Below are 11,821 nucleotides of genomic sequence, written 5' to 3' on the forward strand. Positions count from 1 at the left end.
GAGCAGCTCCCTGGGGAAGTCTCCGCCTTCATTGAGGCCCTCCAGGTTCCCGATGAAGTCTCCACAGGTCATGCGCTTCCCAATGTTCTAAGGAAGGGCACAGAGGCCTGTGAGGGGGGCCTTGGGCTCCCAGGCCTTTAAGTCTCAAGGCAGTCTGTTTTTGGGGGGTTCCCTCCTGCCAGCCTCTCACTCACATGGCCGTGGAGATCAGTGTTGAGTAGCATGAGGGCGCAGGTCAGCGTGTGCGCACCGTCTAGGGAAAGTTGACATTCAGCTTCAGCTACCTCCAGGGACTCTTCCCACAGCTGTCTTCCCCAGCCTTCCAGTTCACCCCCAGCCCACTCTGGCCCACAATCATACTTTTATAAGTCCTGAACCCCGTAGTGAACCCTACCTCCTTCAGCCAAAAGACCTCACTCTTCCAGCAGATGCCTGAAAGGGACATCTTCCCCAACACCTACATGCTTCTGTGAGTATGCACAAAAGCCAGTGGGCCCCTCACAGTTTGCAGATCAGTGCAGCCAAACAGAATCCACACTCAAGCCAAACGCTGTCTTGCACTTGTATGTGAACAATGGCATGCAAATACACCTGCCACCTGGTTCTTCGCAACACACACTAGACCCTAGCAATGCTTGCCCGCATGCTCAGTTCCACAACCACGTAGCCATGTCAGCACTGCACACACGCATGCTCACATGCCTGCAAGCCTGTGCATGCATTCACTTCTACATACACACTCATGCTCCTATGTGCACACACTGTGCCCATCTGCTTCAGTGACCAGCTGGGAAAGCCCTGCCCCCTGGCTTCCTCACCCTCTGAGGACAGGGCTCCTGGATTGCACTGGAAGTATCTCTGGGAGAAGTGGGCCAGCACACGCTCCCGTTCCTGGGTCTCACCCATTAAGGCCAGCTCCTTCAGAAACACCCTGGGAAGGGGGAAAGAGGGAGCATGTCACCTCTACCCAAGGTCCCCTAACCAGGCAGCCCCAGCTTTTAGCCATGCCCTGATAGCCTGGGAAGGGGGAAGGATGACATCAGGGCAGCCTAGGGAAGGCACAGGTGCTCAGAGAAGGCACAACTGAGGCGCTGCAAAGCAGGTCTGGAGCGTGGGGCCTGCCTTCAAAGGGCTTAACACCCACCTGAGAGCTTGGTCCAGAGTCATGCCCGTGAAGACAAAGAACTTGAGGTACTCGCCAGCCACAAGTTTGCTGAAGTCATTGCTGTGGGCAGGGCAGATAGTCAGGTGGAGTCTCAAGGGAAAGGGTCAAGGGGCCAGATGGGGTTACCTAGAGACCTGGGGGCATTAGATAGAGGGGGTGTGGAGGTGCTGCCCACAGGATGCATCCCCTCTCCCCATATTATCAATCCCGGCCAATGGCTTTACTTCTTGCCCAGGTGCCGGGCCACATCAGCCTTCCTGAAGCCGTCTAGTCGGTATAGCCTCTTAGCTAGGCGCTGTGCAGCCTCCAGGTCGGCTTTCTGCCCATTGGACAAGGTGTCTGTGCTTCCCAGGGCCAGTCGCTCTGTGCTGTCCAGCTCTGAGTCCGAGTCAGACACCAGCTGGCTCAACGGTGGTTCACTGCCAGGGTAAAACACCAGCTCAGAGGTGGGGCAGTCCCTCTGGGACCATCCAGATCCTTCCTCTGCCTCCAAAGCCAGAAGACAGAGTGGGGGAGATTGGGACACAGAGAAGGCATTTTTCTTTTCTCCAGAGAAGGACACTGTATGGGTTCCCTCCATCAGCCGATTCCATCCTTACCATCTCTCTGTAGAAGGCCTGCATCAAATTCAAACAAGCATTCATATTTCTGCTGTGGGGATTTCTGCTGCTTCCCCAAAGCCCTTAGGTCTTAGGTTTGCTCTTAGGCATAGGCATAGTTTCCCCATTGTCACACTGGCCTTAGTCAGAACATAGTCCTCTATCTCTGAGAATATGGGCAAAAGTGGGATAGACAGGCTGCCAGAAAGGAACAGTGGAGGGTCAAACCATGATTTGAGGGCAGCAGGGACACTTTCCCACTCCTATGTCTTTCTTCTTCTGGCCTTTTAAGGAGAGGAGGCTCTTCATCCTTGGTCTTTTTTTTCCACCCACAAACAAGCAGAGGGGATTGGGGGTCAGAGTGCACTCCATTCATCCCCTGTCTCCTCCACCCCTTCCCTTCCCGCCATCCCAGCTGCTCTACTAGCAAAGCCACCTGTCACCCCAGAGACAGAGGCCGGAAACTCCTGGTTGCTAGGCAACCCTGTCTCCCTGGCCACCCCCTCCTGTTGCCATGGCTTCCATGACTGAGAGGGTAGCTGGCAGAGGGAGAGCAGAAAGGTTAGACTGGTGACAGGACTTCCTGGAGAAGGGTGAGAAGCTCCTTACTGAAGGGGGGAGGCAACATGGGAGGGAGGCAATGAGAGAGGCTGGTGGCTGCATCTTTGGGAGAAGCCTCCAGGCTGGGTAGGGGTAAGGTCACAAGAATTCTAAGTAGGTTAAAGGCTCTGCCTGTGGTAGGAAGGGCCTTTCTGGAAAGGAGAGTGTTCTCTTGGGACCCATTCAATCCTGAATCATTGTTTGTCAAGTCACTGGGTCTAGGACCAAGGGGGTCCTAGGGGTGGGCTGTGAGGGGCTCCCCCTCATAGCCAAAGGAAGTAGTCCTCCAAATGGAAAAACAAACATCGGCATTCCCTAACCACTCTGTCAGGGGTCAGGAATATAAACTACATCTTCCCACTCAGGATCTTTCCCTTGAAGCAACTATTCCTGGGGCTCTGGGGGTGGGGGGGGGGCTCAAGTCTGAGGAATCAAAGGAATCACTCACCTGCCCAGAGGTGCCGCCCCCAGCCCAAAGCTGTCCTCCGAGTGGCAGGGACTAGGGGGCTCCTTCCCTGGGGCCTGCTTGGCTCCAGCCTCTGCCTCTTCTTCCTCCCCTCTCTGTGTCCAAGGCCCATCAGCAGCAGAGCTGGTACCAGAATCTGGCTCAAGAGGTGCAAGTGGGGCAGGAGCAGGTGGGTCAGGCCGGGGAGCAGGGGGTTGGGGAGGCAGCTCAAAGGTGAAGAAGGGGCTCTGGGTTGGGCCAGGTGAGGCCAGGGCCTCCAGGGAGGCGAGGCTGGTGTAGGAGGTGCCCTTGGCCCGGTGTGACTCCAAGATGGCTTCAAACACACAACTGAAAGAGTCAGGCCCGTCAGCCGAGGGGCTGGTCCCAGGCAGAAAGGGCAGGGGCGACTTGAGAGGCCCAGGGTGAGGCATCCGGGTGCCTGGCCTGCAGGGGCAGGGAGAGTCTCTGATCAGGGGCCCAGAAGACAGTTCTTAGGTAGCATTTCATTGAATTCTCATACTACTCTGTGGAGGGGATTATCCTCTCCTTCTCACAGGTCCCCAGCCCTCTAAGGAATCTGGGTAGGGAGTCCCCACCACAGGTTCACCAAGCTATTCAGTGCCCCTGAGGAACCCCAGCCTTACCCGTCCCCAGTACCCAATCCCTCTCCTCTCTTCCTCCCTGCTAATCTCCCTTTCTCCTCCTCCCTGATCCGCTCCCCTCCTGCCATCCCGTTTCTATTTCCGGCAACATCTTAGGAGAAGATGAGGCTCCAAGGCTGAGGTGGGGTGTGAGACGGAGAAGAAAGCCCCCACGCTCCCCACTCTCCTGCCAGAAGCCAGGATCCAGATTGATGCTCCTGTGCCCCCAGGCTTGACTCTGAACCCTGGCCTCTCACTCTGCCTCCTGTTCTTTACTAGAACGCCTTTCCTCCCCTGTTCTGGCTACTCCCTGCCCTGTGGGCTCTTGCCAACACCCTCCACGTCCCCAGCATTCTGCCAGGCCTCGGGCCTCTGTCCGGTCTCCAGATGCATCGCCCCGTCGGCACCACTAGCTTGGTCCTGACCCTCCCGGTCCAGCCCTCATCTCTAGTCCAGCCCCTCTTCCCCCAGCTCTGCCTCTGGGCCAGCTCAAAGGGGCCAGCCACTGTCCTCTCCCACTCCCGCACTCACCGGGCCCCCTCTGAGGCCTCAAACACCTCGTCGTCCACATCCTCTTCCCCACCTGCCTCATCCTCGTCCTCATCGCCACTGCCCAGGCTGGGACAAGGGCCAAGGCATGGGCTGGCACGTGGAGCAGGTGGGCGGGCAGTGCCAGGTGGGCCCTCAGAGCTGGGCTGACTCTCGATGGCCGAGTCAGCCTCTTCCCGCTCAGCCAGCACCTCATCGATGTCGGTCTCGCGGTAGCACCTCAGGGGCACCGTGTCCAGGTCCGTCTCGGAGTACTTGGCTGCTCGCCCCACAGCCACCCCAGAGCCCTGCCCTGAGCCCACCCCAGGTGGAGATGGGGGGGCCTGCTCCAGGGGCTTAGCACCTGTAGTATGCATAGGCATCCCGGTCAGCAGATTATACTGGTCAGCTCCCTGTCCTGATTCTGTTCTAGGAAGGAGCTCTTCCCCGCTGCCTCATATTGGCAGGAAGTTCCTTCACTGTCTAGCCACCATTCCTCCTGCTATGAACCCAGCTTGTTCCTTGTGCCAGTGGAGCTCGTTTCAAATCAAGTTCTTGTCAAATAACTTTGAGGGGCCTGCGGGAGACCAGCTTCTTTTCTGCTCCGCAGACTGACCCTTGATGTCCTGTCATGCCCTCCTTTCTATCTAGCTTCCTCTAGGTGCCCAACCCAGCGATGACGCCCCAACCCTCCATCATAAGACAGATGGAAAGTTTGAGGCCTGGAGAGGCATTAGCCAACTCATGACCCCAGGAAGGACTGAGGGAGGTTTAAAGGAAGGCCCCCTACCATGCCTCAGCTGCTGGGGAGAAGACCCTGCCCTATTCCCCTTGTCTCAGTCCAGGACCTTACCTGAGCTTGGGGGGTCCAGGGAGCCATAGAAGAATTCCCATTTGGCTCGAGCAATTCTCTGGGCATGAGAGGAAACTTCCCGGGGGGAGGACCAGGTGTCCCCCTAAGCCAAGAAGGGAGAAATAGACACAGACATCCAGAGATAAAGCCACACATACAAAGACACAAGAACATGGGACAGAAAGACAGAAAGAAAAACACACAAGGACAGATAATAGAGGTGCCAAGACACAGGGGCAAACACAGAGGGCAAGAAAGAGACAGATTTAGGACAGATCAAAGAATTTAGAGTGAAGAGCTGACAGGCCCAGGACTGCCAAAGGGCCAAGCCTTGCCCCTTTTCTGGGGCTCTAGAGTTCCAGGGAGCCCAAGAGAGGTCGCATACCTGGTTCAGGAGTCCAGTGTCAGCAGGTCCTGGGAATAGCTTGGCCAGGTGCTCAGAAGGTCCCCCCAGCCCATTGGGGAGAGAGGAGTAAAGGCCATCTGCCCCAACCTGAGGTTGGGCTGGTGGCCCATGTATAAGGCCCTGGCTACCAGGCAGAGCTGAGCCTCCTCTGGCTGGGAGTGGGTCTGATGTGGATGCCTCTAGCCGCAACTTCCGGTTGGAGCCAGGCCCAAGGGCTGGAGTGGGCCTGGGAGGAGAGACCCCACCCAGGTCCCAGCTCCGACTCAAGCCTCCGGGAGCAGGTAGCCCATTTAATGGCCTCACACTGGCCTTCTCCACAAAGCGGAATATGACCACAGAGCTCCGGGCCCCCGGTGGGGGCTGCCCAGTGGGTGAAGAGGGTGACCAGGGTGAAGGAGGAACACGGGGTGAGGGGGGACCACGCAGGGGTGTACAGGGTGCTGTCACACGTCCCAGTTCCCGGCCTCGGGGACCTGGCCCTGCCACCCGCCGTAGCAGGGAGCCTGTACTGCCATACATGCTGGCTGGGGGGCTTTGTGGCACTGGGCCTTCGGGGAGCCAGCGGCGCGGGCATCGTGGTGGGGAGATGGCACAGTCGCCCTCGGAGCAGAAGCGCATGGCACCTTGGGCCATGCTGGGGCCGGGGGTCAGGCTGGGGGGGCAGGGATGGCAAGGCCAGGCGGGGAGTGAGGGGGCAGCATGCTCTTCGGACAGGCCTGCAAGAGAGGAAGGGAAGCAGGGGGTGAGCTGCAGGGGAGGTGGATGGTCAGGAGAGCACAGATAGGGAGGGGAAAGCTGGATAGGCCATCTGAGTGCCAGGGGGCCTAGCCCACCCTTGGAATATAGCATCATTGACCCCACCCCTGGAGGTGATCAGGCCTCCTATTTGGGCTACTTCCATGGAGGCCTGAGGAGAAAAGAATTATACCCCTAATAGGCCCCTGGCTCCTTTCCTTCTTCTGGGGGCCCTGAGCATCACCCTGGGAGGAGAAAGGAAGCTATTTCAGAAGTTGAGTAAGTTCAGAATCCCTGTGGCATTTTGGAGCTACTTCTGATGGGGGCTGGGGAAGGCTGGTACCCCACACTCTGGACCAGGAATGTCAGCCATTCATAATCATCATAAATCCACGGGTCCCCCAAAGTCTCTCTTATGGAGGCGCCTTACTCAGTGAGAGAGAACCCAGGCCTCCTAGAAGGAAAGGCAGGAAGATGGCGGGAGGTGGTGTTATATAGGGACCATGAGGGGTTGAAAGACATAGGGTGAAGGGGAGGAGAAAGGCCTGAACTGAGGCCCCTACTCCCAATATATACATGCCAAATGGGAAAGAGACATTCTTTTTCTCCATACAGGTACACACGCTCATACACACACACACACACACACACACACACACACACACACACACGGAGACAATATCGGTATACACAGTTAAACAAATTCAAAGGCAACACTCTCCAGTGCACACAGACCCAGGCACACACACACATTGCTCAAAGACACACCCTCATATAGTCTCACAGTCATAACAAATATGCGTGTAATGTAAAGGCACATGCTTATTTTACACACACACTGTCATCAAACAAGAACACACAAAGAGATACCCAAATATACACCCAGGCCCTCATTCTCCAATGCACACAGACACAGGCATATCAGACACTCACAGAAACCTATGGTCACAGTTACACACAAATACAGATGCATGCTCACACACATACTTCAGCAGGTACACACACCCTCTCCCCCAACCCCCACCAGTCACCTGTCTCTGGGTGGGAAGGCTGCACCAGACCACCAGACCCCTCTCCCTCCTCCCTCTCAAGGGAATGATAGATTTTAAAGGGGGTAAAGGGGCCTCTGGTGGCAATGCAGGGTAGGGGCAGAGGTCAGGAGCAGCAACCCTGCCAGGCAGGTTTCTGAAGCTCAGTGGGGGCCCAGGGCATCCCCAGTGCAGCTCCGACTGGAGCTGCCTCAGTACTCACCGCTGCTCGCCTGGAGCTGGGGCCGAGGAAAGGCAGGGAAGAGGCTGGGCCCAGCTCAGCTGTGAAGGCAGCGCGGCTCCCGCTTGCTCCTGCTTGCTCCAGGCCCGCCTGCCTCTCACTCCCTCCCCCTCCCCCCTACGCGCGGCTCGGGCAGCGGTAGTCCGCCGCCCGCCCGGCCCCCCCCCGCCCTCTCCCGGGGCCCTGAGCCCCGGAGACTGGCCCCCCTTCTCGACGCTAGGTCCCCACTGGGCTCTCCCGCCAACCTGAGACCCGCCCCTGACGAGGGGGAGGATATATGGAACGCCCGGTTCAGTTGGCCAGACCTTCACGTGCCCCACCCTAATCCTGTCCCCGTCCCTTTCCTCCACCGCCCCCTGAGCCACACACCGGACCCAGTTGCACACGCGTGTCCCGCTCCAGACCCCACGCGTGTCCCTAGGAGGTTGCCACATGACCTGTTACATGCCACACGCGCTCCCGCCCCCACGAGCACGCGGCCGCGCCAAGCACACCTTATGGGTGTAGACGGGACCCGCCCCCTAAATCCAGGAGACCATCAACTTATGGAAAAGAGATCTAGGAAACACTGCCTCAAACCCTAAGGGGTTCTGAGTCTCGGACCCAGGAGACCCAACCCTTGACCACTTGCTCAGGATGCAGCAGGAGGGATATTAGTCAGACTTTAAAAAGAACTTCCTTGCTGCCTGAGTTAGGTGTCCTGCCCATATGGGGTAAAAGGTTAGACGGGATGACTCCTGCCTGGAGTGGAGGAAGTGGGGAACAGGCAACCCTTGTGCCCTTGGCCAAGGTAGAAAGGGGCCCAGCTATTTTAAGAAAGCTCCGCCAGAGTTCCTATGGCAACTGCTCTCCTTGGGAACGCCAGGGCAGGAGGTGGTGACCTCGGAAGGAACAAGGGGTCTGTTCAGGCGGTCAGGGGGCGCGAGGACGTGCGAGGCGGGGGCGCGCGGGGCTCACCGCGGGGGGGGGGGGGGGGGGGGGGCGCGGGCTCCGCGTGGTGCTGAAGGGGACAGCGCCAGATTTGTCGCACTGCGCAGGCGCAGAGGCGCGAACAAAGCTGGGAGGAGGAGGAGGCGCGCGGCCCGAGGTGGTGCGCGCCTACAAGGCTCTATCTTAGCATAGGTCGGTCCTCTCATCTACCCCCTCCCCAAGCAGGCTGAGGAAGAGGAAACAAGTCCCTTACCCAAGCTAACTCGCTTTGGTCCCTCCCCGCTGCTGGCTTCTCCCTTCTTGCTGCGTTGCGGGGGTGGGGGTGGGGGGGACTGTGTAAGGGATTCTGGGAAAACTAGGATGCCTGAATTCTCTATCGCGACTCGCTTGACCCTGGACAAGGCGCGTCCTCTCCAAGGGCCTCGGTTCCATCTTTAAAATGGAGTAACAGCACAGACCTGCTCACCTTGCAGAAGTGCCCGACCCTGATGAAAAAATGGATGGGAAGCAGTTTTCGTTATGCAGAGGCAGGTGAAGCGGTTGCACGAAGGGAGAGCGCAGCCCTGTTGGGGGGCAGCTCTCGGCGACAGCAGTAGCCCTCAGCGTCCTTCATACTCTCCCCACCAATGGATGATGGGGAAAGCACTACTCTGGAGGTTCCCCGGAGCGGACCCTGGAACCAGGAACTGTGGACGCGGTGAGAGGGTGGCCCAGAGTCTGAGCCTGGAGTTCTGGGGCATCACTGCCCCAGGGCGGGCCCAGCCCCAAACCCTACAGCTTAATCCCCAGGTCAGCCCAGAAGCGGTACTCCTGGTGGGCTGGGCTGAGCACTCATTGTTCTCAGGACTCTAGACCTCCTGGGGAAAAGAAAGGGACCCAGCTGGGAAGATAGTCCTTTTTAGCGCCCTCTACGCCTCTCCCCTAAAGATGCAAACCTTTTCCAAATCGTCTGGGAGTGGAAGGGGCTGGACAGCCCTGTACTTGACAACTAACCAGGAATGAGGGTTTGGGCAATTTTGCTTGATGAAGGAAGAAAAATTCTAGCTTCGCCCATTCAATTCATTCAACAAATTACTGGGCACCTACTACACACGAGACAGTAAAAGCCTGGATAGTTTCTCCCCATTTTTCAAAGTCGCTAAGCGCGACCAGAGGGCAGAGAATAGGCCCAGAACCTTGGAGTCATGGCTCCGCCCCTTCTGCGTTTGGCTTTGCCTGCTCCTCCCATCACCACTTCATTCAGCGGCGGCCACTGGCCCAAGACGAAAAAAGAGCCAGTCTCTGCTGCACCATCGCGTTCTCCAGCTTCAGGTCTCAAGCCCTGTAGCCGAGAAGGCGAGGTCTGATGTTACCCCACCGGTCGGCTCGGCCCTCAGTTTTGATATCCATCCGGAACGCTTTCAGATAGGATCCTCAGTGAGACCACACTCGATTGAATCGGTCTGTCTCTACAGCCCGAAGAGGCGGGTTCGCTGAGGCCGCTCCAAGGCCAAAGCGAGAGGACCTTACTGCGCACGCGCAATAGGACGCCGATGGAGCCACCGATGGAGCCGTCCGGAGGGGAGCAAGAGCCCGGAGCCGTCAGGTACCGAGCACCGGAGGGGCCGAGAGAGGGAAGAAGGACCTGGGGAAGGGAGCTGACTGGGCCGGGTTTGGGGGTCGCTCTTAGGAGCCAGGGCGCAGAAGCATAACAGAGGCGGACTCGCAGGTAACAGCGGCCCGGGAACGCCACCGCCAACGCCCCTTTACCCGCAGGCTCCTGGACCTGCCTTGGGAAGACGTGCTGCTCCCACACGTCCTGAGCCGGGTGCCGCTGCGCCAGCTGCTCCGGCTGCAGCGCGTCAGCCGAGCCTTCCGGGCGCTAGTGCAGCTGCACCTGGCTGGCCTGCGCCGCTTCGACGCCGCTCAGGTGAGCCAGGGGCCAGAGCCCCGCCCCCGTCCGGGTACCGCCCCCTCCCCGCCTCCAACCCAGCCCCCAGCCCAGCTGTCTACCCTTCCCCACCCTCTGCGCGTCCAGGAACTCCCGGGAAGCGACCCACCCTTCGGGAAGTACTCTCAAAGGGCGATTACCGGGTATCAACTCAGAGGGCACGTGGGGTCTCTCCTGGGAGTCAGGGGGCAAACTCCGAAGGCAGGTTGCTGCCGGGAAATAACTCTAATGGGGCGGAGAGGCAGCGCCCGCCCCGCCCTCGGGACCAGCTGAAAGTCGAGGTGCCTCCCTGCCCGCAGGTGGGTCCGCAGATCCCGCGGGCCGCATTGGCCTGGCTGCTGCGGGACGCTGAGGGGCTGCAGGAGCTGGCCCTAGCACCGTGTCACGAATGGCTGTCGGATGAGGATCTGGTGCCGGTGCTGACGCGGAATCCGCAGCTGCGGAGCGTGGCTCTAGCCGGCTGCGGACAACTGAGCCGCCGAGCGCTGGGGGCGCTGGCGGAGGGCTGCCCCCGCCTGCAGCGCCTTTCCCTTGCGCACTGTGACTGGGTAGACGGTCTGGCGCTTCGCGGCCTCGCCGACCGCTGTCCGGCCCTTGAGGAGCTGGACCTCACCGCCTGCCGTCAGCTCAAGGATGAGGCCATCGTATACCTGGCGCAGAGGCGCGGCGCAGGCCTTCGCAGCCTCTCGCTGGCAGTCAACGCCAATGTGGGGGATACCGCCGTCCAGGAGTTGGCTCGGAACTGCCCGGAACTCGAGCACCTAGATCTAACCGGCTGCCTCCGCGTCGGAAGCGACGGCGTCAGGTGCCTGGGCCTTGGGTTGGTGGGATGGGAAGAGGGCAATCACTTTTTAAGCCTCTGGTTTAGGGACGGGGTGCAGCTGTCAAAAGGCAGAACTGTGGTTTCTGGGTTTTTCTGCTACCACGACACCCCCATTCAGACCAGGAAAGATCTCTAGGATTGCCGAGTCCAGAGAACCCATAGTTTAAAAACTTTTTGGAACCAGTATTTACGCGTGAGCGGATGTCACAGACAGTCGACTCTCAGGCTTCTTTTCAACAAGGGGAAAACCTTGAAATCCTGGGCGGAGCTGAGGAGCAGGTTCCCCCTTTAAGAGATAGGAGGAAGTCCCGAGTTCACTGGAGACATTGGTGTATGACCCCATCCAGACCTCCTCATAACCACCCCCCCCCATCCAGGTTTATGGAGGGAAAAAGTATGCTCTGAGTTTGAAGGAGGCAGGGGCTTCGCTGGCTCCCCCACCGTGGGCGAAACAGCTTCTGGCCCCTAGCCTCACCCGGCTCCTCCCCCAGGACCTTGGCCGAGTACTGCCCGGCGTTGCGCTCGCTGCGGGTGCGGCACTGCCACCATGTGGCCGAGCCCAGCCTGAGCCGCCTGCGGAAGCGCGGCGTGGACATCGACGTGGAGCCGCCGCTGCATCAGGCCCTGGTGCTCCTGCAGGACATGGCTGGTTTTGCACCCTTTGTCAACCTGCAGGTCTGACCTGCCTGCCGATGGGTCACAGCTGGACTGTGTGGCGGGGGCCTGACTATGAACTGTAGGGAAACTGGACTGTGGAGGCCTCTGCCCTGCCCCACCCTGGAGCTTCAAATAAAGAGCTTTTTACCCCCTCTTGCCTGGCGCTGCTGCCGTGTTGGAGATAAGGGATGTGAAGTTGGGAGAGAAGGTCAGACAGACACAGTACCCCAGCACCCCAGC

At 59.0% G+C, this 11,821-nt stretch overlaps 2 protein-coding genes across 2 annotated transcripts in view; one reads left to right on the plus strand and one right to left on the minus strand.

Moving 5' to 3' along the window:
* Positions 1–8,744, minus strand: part of PSD (pleckstrin and Sec7 domain containing) — a 19,524-nt gene extending 10,780 nt beyond the window's left edge. The window contains exons 1-10 of the mRNA XM_040486279.1: positions 8,638–8,744; positions 5,217–5,953; positions 4,832–4,934; positions 3,982–4,342; positions 2,813–3,253; positions 1,390–1,584; positions 1,145–1,225; positions 819–931; positions 195–253; positions 1–87 (exon numbers count right to left, since the gene is read on the minus strand). The exon at positions 1–87 is cut by the window's left edge and continues 1 nt beyond it. Of these exons, the coding sequence (XP_040342213.1) occupies positions 1–87; positions 195–253; positions 819–931; positions 1,145–1,225; positions 1,390–1,584; positions 2,813–3,253; positions 3,982–4,342; positions 4,832–4,934; positions 5,217–5,870 (2,094 nt within the window). The 5' untranslated portion in view covers positions 5,871–5,953; positions 8,638–8,744. The remainder of the gene's footprint in view (positions 88–194; positions 254–818; positions 932–1,144; positions 1,226–1,389; positions 1,585–2,812; positions 3,254–3,981; positions 4,343–4,831; positions 4,935–5,216; positions 5,954–8,637) is intronic.
* A 903-nt stretch (positions 8,745–9,647) lies between these two features.
* Positions 9,648–11,737, plus strand: FBXL15 (F-box and leucine rich repeat protein 15). The gene is made up of 4 exons (XM_040486282.1): positions 9,648–9,756; positions 9,927–10,080; positions 10,401–10,906; positions 11,416–11,737. Exons 1-4 carry the CDS (start codon positions 9,704–9,706, stop codon positions 11,603–11,605), a joined length of 903 nt encoding a protein of 300 aa, XP_040342216.1. The 5' UTR covers positions 9,648–9,703; the 3' UTR covers positions 11,606–11,737.
* The last annotated feature ends 84 nt before the right edge of the window (positions 11,738–11,821 follow it).

Source organism: Herpailurus yagouaroundi, unplaced genomic scaffold, assembly GCF_014898765.1.
Source record: "Herpailurus yagouaroundi ecotype Mexico unplaced genomic scaffold, PumYag 163, whole genome shotgun sequence".
Taxonomy (NCBI): domain Eukaryota; kingdom Metazoa; phylum Chordata; class Mammalia; order Carnivora; family Felidae; genus Herpailurus; species Herpailurus yagouaroundi.

Excerpts from the sequence above, each read along its gene's own strand:
- FBXL15 (XM_040486282.1), top strand. The coding sequence starts at position 9,704 with ATGGAGCCACCGATGGAGCCGTCCGGAGGGGAGCAAGAGCCCGGAGCC. Across the intron at positions 9,757-9,926 it reads CAAGAGCCCGGAGCCGTCAG|GCTCCTGGACCTGCCTTGGG; the intron begins GTACCGAGCACC and ends CTTTACCCGCAG. Across the intron at positions 10,081-10,400 it reads GCCGCTTCGACGCCGCTCAG|GTGGGTCCGCAGATCCCGCG; the intron begins GTGAGCCAGGGG and ends CCCTGCCCGCAG.